Source organism: Macadamia integrifolia, chromosome 8 (assembly GCF_013358625.1).
Source record: "Macadamia integrifolia cultivar HAES 741 chromosome 8, SCU_Mint_v3, whole genome shotgun sequence".
Lineage (NCBI taxonomy): Eukaryota > Viridiplantae > Streptophyta > Magnoliopsida > Proteales > Proteaceae > Macadamia > Macadamia integrifolia.
Window position 1 is genome coordinate 31727577 of NC_056564.1, and position 14461 is coordinate 31742037.

The 14461-nt window shown below is 37.4% G+C and overlaps 1 protein-coding gene across 7 annotated transcripts in view; it reads right to left on the bottom strand.

Moving 5' to 3' along the window:
* Positions 1-732: 732 nt before the first annotated feature.
* Positions 733-14461, bottom strand: part of LOC122086545 — a 38148-nt gene continuing 24419 nt past the window's right edge. For 5 of the 7 annotated variants that reach the window (XM_042655451.1, XM_042655450.1, XM_042655453.1 and 2 more), the window contains 6 exons: positions 10308-10569; positions 6504-6632; positions 6356-6405; positions 5840-5937; positions 5475-5762; positions 733-1471 (listed from right to left, as the gene is read on the bottom strand). In XM_042655451.1, coding sequence (XP_042511385.1) covers positions 989-1471; positions 5475-5762; positions 5840-5937; positions 6356-6405; positions 6504-6632; positions 10308-10569 — 1310 coding nt within the window. In that variant the 3' untranslated portion in view covers positions 733-988. The remainder of the gene's footprint in view (positions 1472-5474; positions 5763-5839; positions 5938-6355; positions 6406-6503; positions 6633-10307; positions 10570-14461) is intronic. The other 2 variants (XM_042655454.1, XM_042655452.1) reach the window with 1 other exon arrangement.

A 14461-nucleotide genomic window follows, 5' to 3' on the forward strand; every position in this document is an offset into this window, starting at 1 on the left:
AACCCTGCAAGACCGTAGAGATTGCAAGGGGGATAGGAGGGTCCCCTATGCAAAGGGTGTGGGGGAGCGAAGCCCGGTAGTGTGAAGACAAGTTGTAACCCTTTTCTCCTTTAATAGTGAAGCAATAACTCATCTCACCGTGGGCATATACAATTTGCCAATCATAAAAATCTGTATTCATTGTATGATTATTTGTTCTTGATTTTTCATTATTTTCTACATCATTTTAGGGTTCCGTTGCTACACCCAACATATCTCATTTCTCAAATTCAAACTTCAAAAATGAGCATGCTATATGCATGCAAAGTTAACAAACCTTTAACCCCTACTTTGACTTCTCTAACCTTGATAATATGACGTTATGATACCCATCATCGGGAATTCCTCCTTCATCATGGGTGAAGACAAACTCGATCCAACCTTTATTACATAATGAAGGTTTCTAACAATTTGAAATTTGATATAATTTAGAAAACTGAGTTTTCCTACACCCACGGTTGACGGAGAAGGGAGAATCCCCTTAACTGATGGATTCAGATGGCATCCATAGGTATAGGTAAACAATGAGTGGTATTATCTCATTCGCAAACAAGGGGGCAGACATTGATAGCCATTGATGGTTGTACTTTTACCGCATAGTGAACTCTCCTACAGGAATCTCTTTTATATCACTATCATACCCGGCCACGCGTTAATTGGTGGAACTTGTATAGTTCACCAACCAAGAGTTAATTTTTCACACATTCAAGAAGTTTCAACTAAACAAGCAAAATCCAGAAAACCAGCTAGTAATGCACTTATGCATGGGGTACGTCTCAGAGGACGAGGACTGGGACTGAACAAGAATTACAGATCAATTTTTCTCTGTAAAATATGGAATGGGAATAACCCCACCTTTATGTAAATGAAGTAACAAATTACTACAGGATAAAATTTACGATACAATATGCACATATTGGGGCTCTAGTTGAAACTAACCCCAGCGGCTTCATTCATCTTTCATTGCAATTGCATGCCTCCTCTTTTGTCCCACTTCAACAAGCAATGTCAAAAGAGCCTCACACACCTGTGAAGCATTAGCTTCACGAGGGTCATCGTTCAAAGCTGAGTAAACCATCCAAGCATGATCTAATTTACGCTTTGGATGTACTACAACAGAGCCAGGAACCTCTGCATCACGACATGTTACCAGGCCATCGCTTTTTTCGCCATACCTGACCTGAAGCAGTTGTGCACATGCAGCCATTGCTGCAGCAAGTGGCATAACAACTGGGACCTTTGTAGATTGCCCCGAAGCGAGTGGTGCAGGTAGCTCTGCGTGAGCAACATGAGACAAGGTAGAAAGAACTGCTGGAGTAATACCCGCTTCTGTGTGGAATGAAACAACAGGTAGTTCTCTAGGTAACTGGTATTTCCTCAAGAATTCTTTCCTCCTCTCATATGTCAAGTCTTCTAAAGCCTGTATATCTCCCTTCATCACATAATATAGAAGTTAGATGATATAATCTTTGACATCAAATTAACAATCCAGTAATTTCAATAAAGTTCCTCATGCAACCCCCATGAAAAGTAACTACGAGTTACGAATACCTTACACTTCATATATCGAGGTTGATGCTGTCTTGTACTTTTTACATTGTCCTGCTAGTCATTCATCTTACTTACTGGAATGCCCATATAAATAAAAAAGGAGGGTATTTAGGGCTGTATTTGTAGCAATAGCAGCTCTATCAAACTGAATTGCGGTAACAGAAGATTAGTCAACTCATTTTGGAGTGTACTTTTTGCCTTAGTGGTAAGCTGAGTCCCCAATTTGTTTACGAGAAAGTTTTCGTGGAAAAGGAACTTACATAACGATGTTGGCAATCAATTGGCCAATACCAGTTCATAATAGCTTGTTTTTTACCAGAGAGGAGTTTTAGAGCCTCAGGCGGTTTATGGTGCAGCTGCAAACACCACCACTGCTACCTTTTCATTTGCCCATTCAAGCATGACACAGACTGCAATGGTTCGTTTATCCTTTCACATCTCTCCTCGATCAATGATTCAAGAGCTTTAGGTCACACGGCTGACATGATATCATTTTCTCTTTTGTTTAAGCAGAGATGAAATCAGGATTCCTGAAGAAACACTCTCTTCACTTGAAGTCTAAGCAGATTGTGACTCTCTGCTTCACTTTCTTCTGTCCTACATGTTGCTATAAATCTATACTTCAATGTCAACAGAATCAAGCCTCAATGGCAGCGTGACTTTTTTCTAGTCATTTCATCAGAGCTCATCGACAAGGAAGAAGTTACTAATGATTCAAGAAACATTTTGCCAACAGGGAAACTTTGACAATTGGAATCTAAAAAGAGTACAAGGTGTAACAAATAACAACCTCAGATATGGAATTCAGGGATAAAACCAATGACTTTAAGAATTAATATACCCAGTGTTTTAAAAGTGGACAAAGACTCTTAACTCATCATTGGAACTGAATTTAGTAAACCTGGTTCTGTCATTGAGTTGGAGTGGTCAAGCTGAAGAGAGCAGCAAATGAGTCGATATGTTAAATATACATTTGATGAATGACCACTTAAAATAATATTACAGGAGTGAAGCCTATTAATGATTATCTTAAACTCCGCGAAGACAATCAGTATACTAGAGATTAATTGCCATGTCTTTCTTTCTCACTAGAAGTAGGTTAGTTTTGTAGTAAGGAGAATTAGGTTTTTAAAAGGGAAGGCAACATGCGTATATAGATACAGAAGAAATAAATAAACATCGTTTAATCAAATTGACTGCTACCACTAATTGACTAGGGTAAATCTTAAAAAAGAATCTAACATAATATAAGGATACCCACTAATAAATTAAATAAGCCTGTTCCCAACTAAATGGTCATTGATAAGCATGGATAAGAAAGAAAAGAACAAAAAAATCTAAAAATAATAAGAAGTGTAACTAGTAGCTCACTATTTCAATGGAGCATGGGGTGGGAGAAAAGGGGGGGGGGGACCTTGTGGTCTACCTGTCCTCAAAATTTCAGCCCCAAACGACCTGCCAAGTGGCAGATAGTCATGTTGTCTACGGATTCCATAATGGTATCCATAGAGTAGTAAAATAAAACTTTAAAAATCTAGCAAAAAACTGAAAAAAAAAGGGCTGAAAATACTGTTATTTGGTAGTGTTTAAGTCCCAAGTCAAGCTCCATGAAAGTCGTTTGAGGTGATATGTCTATGTCCAAAAAAGGCCAGAGGACACCCCAGTAAGGAGGACACCCCAGTAAGGAGGAGTGGTCAGATTCAGATTGAATGATCCAAAAGAGCAAGAGCAGGCCTAAAATGACAATCGACGAAGTGGTGAGGAAAGACATGCATAACCTTGGACTTGTCCCAAGAATGACCTTGGATAGAACCTATTGGAGGGCACTGATCCATGTAACCGACCCTATTTAGCTGAGATATTCCTAATTGCTGGGCTGTGCCTCTTTCCTCTTGTTCCCATTTTTTTTTCCTCATCTTTGATCTCTTCCCCCCCCCCCCCCCCCCCCCCCCAACCCTTTTCGCTGTTTGGACTTTTTTTTTTTTTTTTGTATGGATCCATGTAGCCAACCCATTAGGTTGGGATAAGGCTGAGTTTGTTGTTGATGAGTCCCAAGTCAATTAGTTTTTATTTTCAATTATTTCCTATTTTGGTTCTTACCACGTAATTTGAGTCCTAGACTCAACTATAAATAGAGGCTTATAGTATTGCAAAGAATTAAAAGTTGATTAGTGAAATTTTGTGAGCTTTGCTTGCTGGTTTGTTCCTAAGAAAGGATGTCTCAACAGCTGATATAGCCATCCCCCACCCACATCTATCTCTTCTATACTTCTTTTCTCTACTTTCTACTCTTATTTTACTTTTATTCATTCATTATTATTATTGTGAGAACAAAGTCCCAACCTTTGCTGAACCAAGGAGCACATAACCAAGCTATCAATTCCAGTTTCAGGGTTTTCCTGGGAAGAATTTTCGAGTATTGTTACTTCTAGGTCAGATCTCTGATTGCTGCAGGATTTTGATGGTTTTTTGAGGACCTTAGTAGGACTAATCGATCCAAATTTGAGGATCATCCAACACTTCCAGCCCAAGTTCTTGAAGAAACACCAAAACTTTCCTTTTTCTTGGAACCAGCATAAGTCACAATACAGCCGGCAGAATTTGTTCAATTTTTGATAGTTTGTTCCCACATATAGGATCCATAGTTTTCAAGGCGGTAAGGCAACGGAGGCGTTTGAGGGTCTTTCGGAGCGCCTTAGCGATAAGGCGGGCATAAAGCGTCTCCTTATCGACTAAAGCATTCCTGTGTAATTTTTTTTATAAAACCAATCTATTTGGCTCAAATCCTAGTTGAATCCTATTACTCATATGTTAAATAAATATTAAATGTTCATATTAACATATTAATATGAATACATATTAATCAATAAATGTTCATAAATGTTCCTATTACCAAGGTAAGATATTCATCAAGAAAACAAGTCAATAAAGTGAAAAAACTAAGTTCATCTTCATCAATCATCAATCATCAATTTTATTAACATATAATATAAATACATAATTATGAAACAAAATTATAAATATAAAAAAAAAGAAGACAAAAAAAATACAAGTATTTATTATACTTACCCCTATGATGCCAAAATGAGCGCCTAAGCCCTAAGGTCATCCACTATATTTCTACTCGTGTCAAAGAAGAATGAAGCTCATCGTTGCCAGAGCAAGCTCACTGCTGCCGGAGCAAAATGGTCGCCTGGATCAGTGGCTCTTCCTTGTTCCTTGATTCTTTCTCAAATTCCTTTCTTAAAACCCTTGACAAAATCCAAACCCTGTTTGTGAATCGTGTTATTGCTTTGTTTGTTTTGGTTATTTTTGGTGGAGTAAAGCTGATCCCATACATCTCAAGTGTTAATAAAACCATACACCTACCAATAAAAAATCTATATTTGGAATCTTCTTCAAGTAATTTTAAAATGTGTTTAAGAAAAAAAAAAAACCCTCATAAGGCGTCACTTCACATAAGGAGGAGCACTGCCTTACCATCTCCAGACCGCATCGCCTTAGCAGCGCCTTAAAAACTATGATAGGATCTATTCAGCTCCATCTGAACTGCGGCTTGTGAGTACACGAAATCTCCTCTATTCAGCCCTATTTTACAGATCTCAGCTTTATGTTGGATCTACACTTGATTTGTCTGTTGGAGTTTATGATGGATCCTAGTAGGATTAATAACCCTTTGGTGATTTAGTCTGACATCAAACAGGCTAGGCTAGGTTTTAAAACACATGACTATCACACAATGACAGGTTTCACAATAAAGGTACAGAATGAAAACCACAAGTAGAATAAGAAATGAACAACAAAACAGACGACTTCAGATCACAAGCAATAAAAGAATCCTCCCTGACCTAGATGAAATAAAACAAAATTTGAATAAGCTATACCTTAATCACTTTACAAATCAGGATCTCCATGAGTTTGCGTAACTTGACATAATCACCAAGCTGCTCTTCTCGCAGGATGTCTGAAGCAATTGGGCTACCTCCATATGGGCTCTGTGCTAATGCCAATCCGGCAACCTTATCTTTCAAAGCGGGCCAATACATAGACAATGCAGCTGCTGCATCTACCCCACCTTTGCTATGTCCCAGAAGCAAGACACGCCTATTGGAGCCCCAGTAAATTTCCTCGATGTAATCTTTTATTTCTCTGGCGTTTTTCTCAACAGAAGCCTGACCATTCAATGCTTAAATATGGAAAAAAAAAAACAAGAAGAAGATACACAACTACAAATAACACAAAAAAATACCTCGCTGTGAATTTTAGCAATATGGCACACTAAACCCATCTTCGAGAAACAGGCTTTTGTATTAACAAAATAAAGTGGACCATGGTTGCTGAAAAGACCTGTAAGCATATAAAATTTAACAGCAATAAGTAAATTCTTGCTCTTCATCCACTGAAAAGTGTGACTATCACACGCAACACAATTCAAATGGTGTTAGAATCCATCATTCACATGTCAAGTTTTCAAGATCCCCAGTTCTATCGTTGAATTGATAAGATAATCTGAACCATTCAATCAAACTATATTCTGTGGGATCGATAAGAAACTATGACAGATGTTCTGAAAAAAGTCCACATGAATTGATTACACCAATTCCTTTTCTCCATGGTATCATTGTTAATGCATCACATGGTTGGGCCATACAAACCATGGATGTGTGCCAAAAGTCTAACAGAGGATGGAATTTTCTTAACCACCCTTCCCCGTTTCGAAAATTCTTCTTGAACTTTAAGAGAATTAAAATTGACAAATTGATACCTGGAACCAATAAGTAAATCATTGAGTTTGGCAACTTGTGTAGACCGTGTCTGATAAAGGAGAAGAAATGAAAGTAAGAGAATATAAAATAATACGATCTGACTTTGCAGATAATTTCAAACAGATTAGAATGATGAAGAAGGAATACCTGATGTCGTCAAGCAACTCTGTAAACCTTTGAGTTCCATCTTCAGCTGGAGGCATTCCTGGAGCACGCTGCAGCCATCCTATATCATCTGCTGACCCACGAACAGTTCTCCGAGCTCGTGAGACAAGGCTGAATGTGAAAATATCAGCAACCATAAGTCCACAACTACTGCAGGAAATAAGGCACAAACTACTAGTGCCTGGGTCTTTGTACAGTGCAAAATATGGGTTTTTATAATCATAGTTGTATAACTAATCAAATGTGTTGATCTGGATCACAGAAATCTTGGCTTGCTGATCACCTCTTACAACAGCTTCGCAAAAAGAACCAGTCAAAACCAGACAGTGCCACTGGACTCTGATTGACATGAATGACCAAAATAGATAATTGTGACTGATTTCACAAACGAGGCACCAAATGATCTGAAAATTAACAGGGACAAATCATGCCTAAGACAATTGTGGTGATTCACTTGAAAGCACAGAGTAGGTCTAATGCAACCCTGGGTTCAAAAACCCTGATTCTGGGTAGATATGGGCCCCCCAAAGCAATAAAAATCCAAGTATAAGAAAGCCTTGACAATTCTGTATTCACTCTGAACTTCAGGAACCTTGATATAAAGGAAAACAATAATAAGGGCTAATTGAAAATTAAAGTTGAAAAGGAATAGATATTCTGGAATTTCAAAAGAAAGAATTGAATAATGAAGTCCAACTTAATAAGAGAGGTTTACTTGTAAATAACAGAAAATTAGGTTCTTATGCCATTTCAAAGAGCCCTTACATTTCAAAGCTCTCTTGATAATGAATTATTTATTCATCCAAAAAAAAAAAGAGCCCTTACATCAACATCTCAACCACGATACGCGCAGGGGAGGAGGATCCCCATGCGGTTGAGAGAACTCACCCGATGAAGATCCAATCGATCTGAAATTTTAAGAGATGATCATTCACTCAGAACCCTATTGAATCCAATTGATAGCAGGGCAGAAGATCAGGTACGAAAGTAAATAAAATCCCCTGAAATTGGTCCTGACGGAAGGATAGGAGTCCCCTGGTTACAGAGTAGTAACTTACAACCCATGCAAGTATAGAACACCAAACTCCATAGACTGGTTGGCCCCTAGGGTAGGAATTAGCACAACAATTTTAGGGTTGAAAGGATTAAGATGAGGGAGATCGATCAGACCAAGTGGGATGCGAGTACCGCCCAGGAAGAACAGGGGAAGGAAGAAAGAGAAAAGAAGAACAGAAGAGATCAGAGGAAAGATAGCAGCCATCAACCAACTCTGACAAGCAGAACATGCAAGCAACCCAATCCGTAAGCAAACTCAACTCTATTCAGTCTATATTCAATTCTGTGTTCTGTAAATCAACTACATGCAAAAAGAAGTCTGAAAGGCAGCGTGGCCCCCTCGCCCAGACACAGAGAGGGGGCAAAATGATAGCCCCACCCCTACTGATGCTTCCGCATGTGCTCCCATTGGCCCCCGTGCCTGTGCCACAATGCCGTTTATAAGTGCAGAGTATAAAAATAACCCCAAGTAAATAACAAATGCCCACCAATCACTATTGGACCAGAATCCCTGTTTGGGTCAGTTTTGTCTCGGTCTGTGTGATGCAGATATGTCACCAGAGTAGGATAAGCCTTGGGTTGGGTTATAAAGGTGTTGGGCCTTTGATCCCATGGGTTTTGAATGTAATAGGCCAATTTTATGGGGCCTAAACTACGGGCATTATGGTTGCATACGGGAATAGTAGTTTGTTTTATGTTGGTCTGGTTCATTTCATTAGTGAATCAGTTTTGGGTTAGTGTAAGTTATGTTGGTTTCTTATGAGTTAAGTTGTTGACTATTAGTTTCCCATTTTGAATGTTTCTGTTTTAGGTTTTAGAAAATCTTGTACTTGAAGAATCAATTGGAGGTTCCCTTTTATGAAACCAGCCAATTTCTAGGATGTAATTCCCCCACCCACCCCCCCAAAAAAAAAAAAAAAAAAATCACTATAAATAAAGCTTGAAAGCTCCCATAAGCTCCACGATTTTGATTACACAATTGATGGCTGCTGCTATTGTCTTCTCCATGAAGAACTGCTGTGTGTTTGATCACAGTTGAAGGGCTGGTGTCTAATCTGCCGACTCTTTGTGGTGTGAAGCCCAAGAGGATCTCTCTTCTACTATTATTATCTTCTTCCATAATCATTCAAGTTATTATTGCTACTCCAATCAACACAGTATCCTGCAGCTTGGGATTAGGTTGACTTGTCAATCCTAATTCTACATTACTGCACTTCCAAATTGGGTCATGCTGGTCTAGCTATGACAATGCCATTGCATCAAGGTCCCATTCTATATGATGAATAGCAAGAAAAATTTAATTTGTATTGAAGGAGAGAAGAAGAAATGAAAACAGAACCTCTAGCAACCTGGACTGACAAGCCCAACTCAAAACACAGGCTAGTCCAGGAAGGAGTGCCCATAATATATAACGTTTCTCAGAACCCTCCCCCTTGCTATAGTTTATATCCTGATGCATCTGCAAGCTAGGCACCCAGTGACAGGAAATGTTCAAAACTGAAGCAAGATCACAAGCAGAAAATCAGTCAGGCTTGAAGAAGTGCCTATATTTGCTCATTCACCCAATCCTATTGTTAAAGAAACCTTCTACCAATATCCTCTATACTTGATGAGTGCAACTCTGAGTCTAGAAAGAAGAGGAAACATCAGCAGGTACTGGTTCTCAGGTAGTGAAGAGACAGTTTCTCACCTCGCACAGAACAAGTAATTAGACTTTGACAACAATCCCTATGTTCTGGTGAGGTTAAAAAAGAAAAAAAATTCCCTGGGCATGAGGTGCTATAAGGCAAAAAATTCTCCAATTTGGTTCTCCATGATTAATTGAGCCTAAATAATCAAAGTGGAAAGAATCTGTACCCCCTTAGAATACACCATGAATTCCCAATGAACCTGGATCTTTCACTATGCACCCATGAAAACCCTAGTTTGATGGATCTCACAAGAAGATGGGAATATCAAGTTTTTTCATATTATCTAAAATTAATACGATTGAGTTGAATGTATTAGGGCATGAATATACAATAAAAGGGATGCTTTGATGCTTTCTCTATTTATCTAACGCCGCATGGATGCTTATATGAATGCACAACTAGAGTACCAGACAATAAAACCGTCCTCAAAAAAAATAGAAAATTTTAAATGACTGGATTAAAGAAATAGCAGGAATTATATGCCTTCTAACGTAGGAGACAGTTCAGGGATTGGAAAACCAAAACGACACATAAAGATCCACCACTAGTTCATGGTGACAGTGATAGAACACAAGAACAATAGCATAAAAAAATAAATTCACAGAAAAGCTAAAGCAACTGTCCTAAACTCCAATAGCAAACAGCTTAACGTAATAAATATGTATTAAACTTTTAATATCTCTGAGATTGCTAACTACCAATAGATTGACATGTTTTTCCCTTATTTGTTCAGACAAAATTCATCTCTAGATCTTGTCATTTTCGAGTCAGATGTTAATAAAAACCATGCCTCTTTGGTTGGGATGTTCCGTTAATGAAGAATTTATTAGTCCTCTCTAAGAGGATCATTAACTTCACATGCATTGGGCCAGATTAGATTTTAGATAAGAACCATAGAAGCAGTAGGAATTGCAACAATGTTATTTGAAAATGACAAACTTTGCAGATAAAGGCACATAACCGAAAAACTGAGGTATGCATACTAGCATTTGCTTGTCCTATAAACAAAGTCCAGAACAAGTATATGAAGTAATTTCACCTTTGGAAAATGGAAGTTCCATTTTGGGCACTATGAGATGATTCCACAATTGCAGAAGCATCTTGACTTGAAGCTCTGGTTGAGCTCCTCATTGTTGCATCATGTACAGATGGAGCAGCAGTCGCTTTATCACAAGGTCCACAGAATGTAGAACTTCCAGCTGAAGATTGATGATCACTGGAAGGATATCCTTGGGGTTTTCCAGAAGAAAATGTGACTAGTTCCTGTGCATTAAGGTTAGAATCTCCGGAAACAGGTTGCTCTGCAACAAGGGTAAGAAAAATTATGACAAAAGTCCACCCAGTATCTTAAAAAAAGAAGGAAGAAGTCTCATGTGCAAACTACAACAGAAAACATTGTCAAGCAAAGTACACAGTAGCAGAAGAAAAGGAAATATCAAAGTTACGTTAAGCTTGATAGACATCTAACTTACATGAAGAATTTTAAAGGACAAAATCCCCATTAGAAAGCATGGCTATGCTTTAAGACATCTCATAAATTTTACCACTCATCTGTTCTAAACGGATGCATCAATCATACAGCACCCGTAACTCTAACTTGGGATATATCCTCTCTCTAGTTTCACTGATTAAAACCTAAGTTTCCTAGATACAGACATAAATATAGACACTGACATGTTAACATGATATGACTCTTCATTCCCAGAAATCAAGGAAACAGACACGAGTTATTGTCAAATGCATTGATGCTGTGCTTTTCCTTTTGGAGCAAAAAGTGCTTATATCTTGCCAAATCATAGTTCCAAATCTTGGTTGAAACCTCCAACATTTTGTGAAATATTTCAGTTTCAACAAAGATCGAAATGAACTAGGTGCGACTCAGTAGGAATGCAAGGTTTCAACTAAAAGTTCGGCATTTCGGCTGAAATTTTGGTTTTTTGACTCGTTTTCGGTACAAAACAGTACATATGAAAGCCCAATTTCAATAGAAATTTGGTTTTGACTCGGTTTTGGTTTGGTTTTGAGTTGGTTCACTTGTTAGAGGAAAAACTCCAAAAACAATCCCAGATCTGGTATTTTTGGCCAAATCACCAACATATCTTGGTGGGACAAAGTGTTAGGGACTACTACAACGCATTTAAACAAGGATTTCACGTATTTGAGCAAGATTTGAGTAAGATTCAAACTTATAGGTATACCCTTTTCCCCCAAAAGTTTCAAGCTTTCCCAGACTGTGGACTGACATAGAATTGAAGGAACGGTTTCACAAAGGTGTTATTGTATAAAATATTAAGTGATTTTTCTTCATTCCTAATGTATATGTTAGTTGTGTCCATTGAATTTTGTGTATTCTATTACTAAATTATGTGTGGAATAAACTATTGAGAAAGTATACAGCAGGGTATGGCGGACACCACAAACCTAAGGTGTGAAACCAAACTACCATTTTGGGTTTTTTTTTTATAACCTAAAGGTTCCAATATGTTTAGAAATGCTTAATTAGGCTCCTAAGTTCTGAACCAAACTATCGCCACTTAACCACTGAAATGCCCAGCTGAAACATGCAGAGTTTTGGTCAAAACTAAAATCTTGAACCTTGTGCCAAATTAAATTAAATTTATTATAATATGGGAGAGGATTGTCTGTGGCATAGGGGATTGCACCAATGAGGTGCGACAGAACGGTATCGAGCATAGAAGGGCAGTGAGGTTGTAATACCCCATTCCTATGCGTGCTATAAATATGTATAAATAATAATATTACAGATATTATTATATATTAATTAATATATTGATAATTATCAACAATTAAGAGGGAGGCAGTTAGTTTAAAGGGATAGCGGTAGAGAGCCACATCAAGGAGGAGGTGGCTGGAGTTAAAAAAAAAAAAAAGGAGAAAGAAAGCGGTGATGTTTTCGTGTAAGTAGAAGAGAGGAAGGAGAAGCAAGAGTGAGGAAAGAGGGAGAAGCAAGAGTGAGGAAAGAGAAGAGGTGAAGGAAGGAAGAGGAAGTGAGAGGGTTCGGCAGGTAAAGTTTCTAATTTTCTATATTTAGTTTCATTCTCTTATTTGGGTAGAAATGGAATTAAAAAAATAAATAAATAAAGAAGAGAAAAAGAAAAGGAAAGAGAAAGAGTTAGAGAGAAAATAGGGAACTGCCTAAATCCTCTCATGCTTAAGTGAGTCAAAGTAAAGGGGAAATATCAGAAAATATAGGAAAGGTAGTGGAGAACAAATAGGAAAAATAAAAAGAAATAAAATAAGTGAGAAAAAGAAGGAAATGAAGAGTTGCACGATTTAAGAAAAAAAGAAGAAATTATTTAGGGGAGAGAGAGAACGTAGGAGAAGAAGTAGGAGAGGGAGAGAGTATGCATGAGAAAAAAAAAAAAAAAGAATTGAATGAGGAGTAGAAAGAGAATGGGAAAGGGAGAAAGAGAGAAGAGAGGGTGCGTCCGCATTAAAAAAAAGGGGGGGGTTACAAAGAAAAAGAAATTAAATTATTATTTATGGAAAATATATATGTGAAAAGGATAGAGATTAGTTGAAACCTTTTTGTGGAATGGAATCCTAAAGGAAATATTTGTATGCATGTATAGGTAGCAGTTCCCTTGGGTGAGTGGATTACTTGTTGGAATTTTTAAGTGAGCAGATTGAAAGTTAAGTGGAACTTGACATGATTCACCTATGTATTGACGTACAAGTTTATTTATCTGATTTTATGTATGGATTATATGAATGAAAAGTTAAGAAAAGATGGTTTATGTTTGTAATTGAGAACGGTGCATAGAAATGTTAAAGGGAAAAGAATGGAAACAAATGAAATGATGGATGATTGTGTGACATGACTGCAACCCTTTCCAACAGGGAGTGAGGTGTTGGATGAGGCATGTGTATATGTTTATGTTCCTCGCTTAACCGCAGGATGCTCCGTCTAGCCAACGGAATGACCCATCTGGGATGGGATGAGATATGATGTGCCACCTAGCCAGTGGTTTGTCATGCGTGCCACCTAGCCCGTGGTTTTGCATATGTGTACCACCCTGTGTTAGCAATTTGGCCGAATAATTCGCGAATTATTCGGCCGAACCGAATTTTTCCGAATTTTATCAAAAATTCGGACCGAATCCGAATTAAAAATAAAATTCTTTAAAATTCGCGATTTTTTCAAAAGTTAATATAAATCGCGAATAATTCGGACCGAATCCGAATTAAAACGAATTATTCGGTCCATTTAAACATTATTTAAAAAAAAATCAAAAATAAAAAATAAAAAATAAAAAAACAAAATTTTTTAAAAAAAAACCCCAATAAGATTTTTTGACCGCTTTTTTGACCGAATCCTTAAATTAATCGTCCGAATTATTCCGAATAATTCCCGAATCCGAATTTGCTAACTATGCTCAAGAGTGACACAATATACAAATGGGCCAAAAACCATTAAATTTTAAATGGGTGAGAGTAAGCTCAACGAAATGGACCTGCTTATCCTACTCATGCTTCTAGGCTTATGGCCTCGGCACAGGTCATGTGCCTTATGGATTACAGATCACTTACAAACATAACTGTCTACGACCTAAAGTTCAGGCTCATCTGTGCCTGTGGCCCTGTATTGAACTGATAAAAAATATCAAGATATTATAATGTCTAGAGTTCTTAAAATGTTTTCTAAAAGCAAGGCTAGGCTGTAGGAGCTAATGGGCGGGACCTTTAAATACGAAATATTTATAATTATTACCTCCTATGACTCTATAGATTAATTAAAATTTTAATCATATTTAGTAATGATATATTTTACGTGTAATTTTTATTTTACATATTATAGCAAAGGGTTTTGGATGCAAAGTAAAGTGAAATTTTATAATCAAATTTAGAATGATTTGAAATTAATGTTAAAGTCAAATAGTAATGATTACATATATTTATTTTTCAAGTATGAAGAATTCACTTTCCTTCCCTTTAATTTCCCTTACAACCAAACGTAGCTTCTTTTTTTTTTTTTTTTTGGGTAAGAAATGACAAATGCTTACTATTTAACCAGTGGCTTGGCTTCTCTATTGGAAGACATGATAAATGGTAGGTCATCGAGAATAGGCATATAAATCAGTCATGCTTAGCTGGGCTTGGTGGGCCTTTTGGCTTGCACTGTGACATGTCCATTTATATAATGAGTTGGGCTTACTTGGGTTTGGGCTTTAT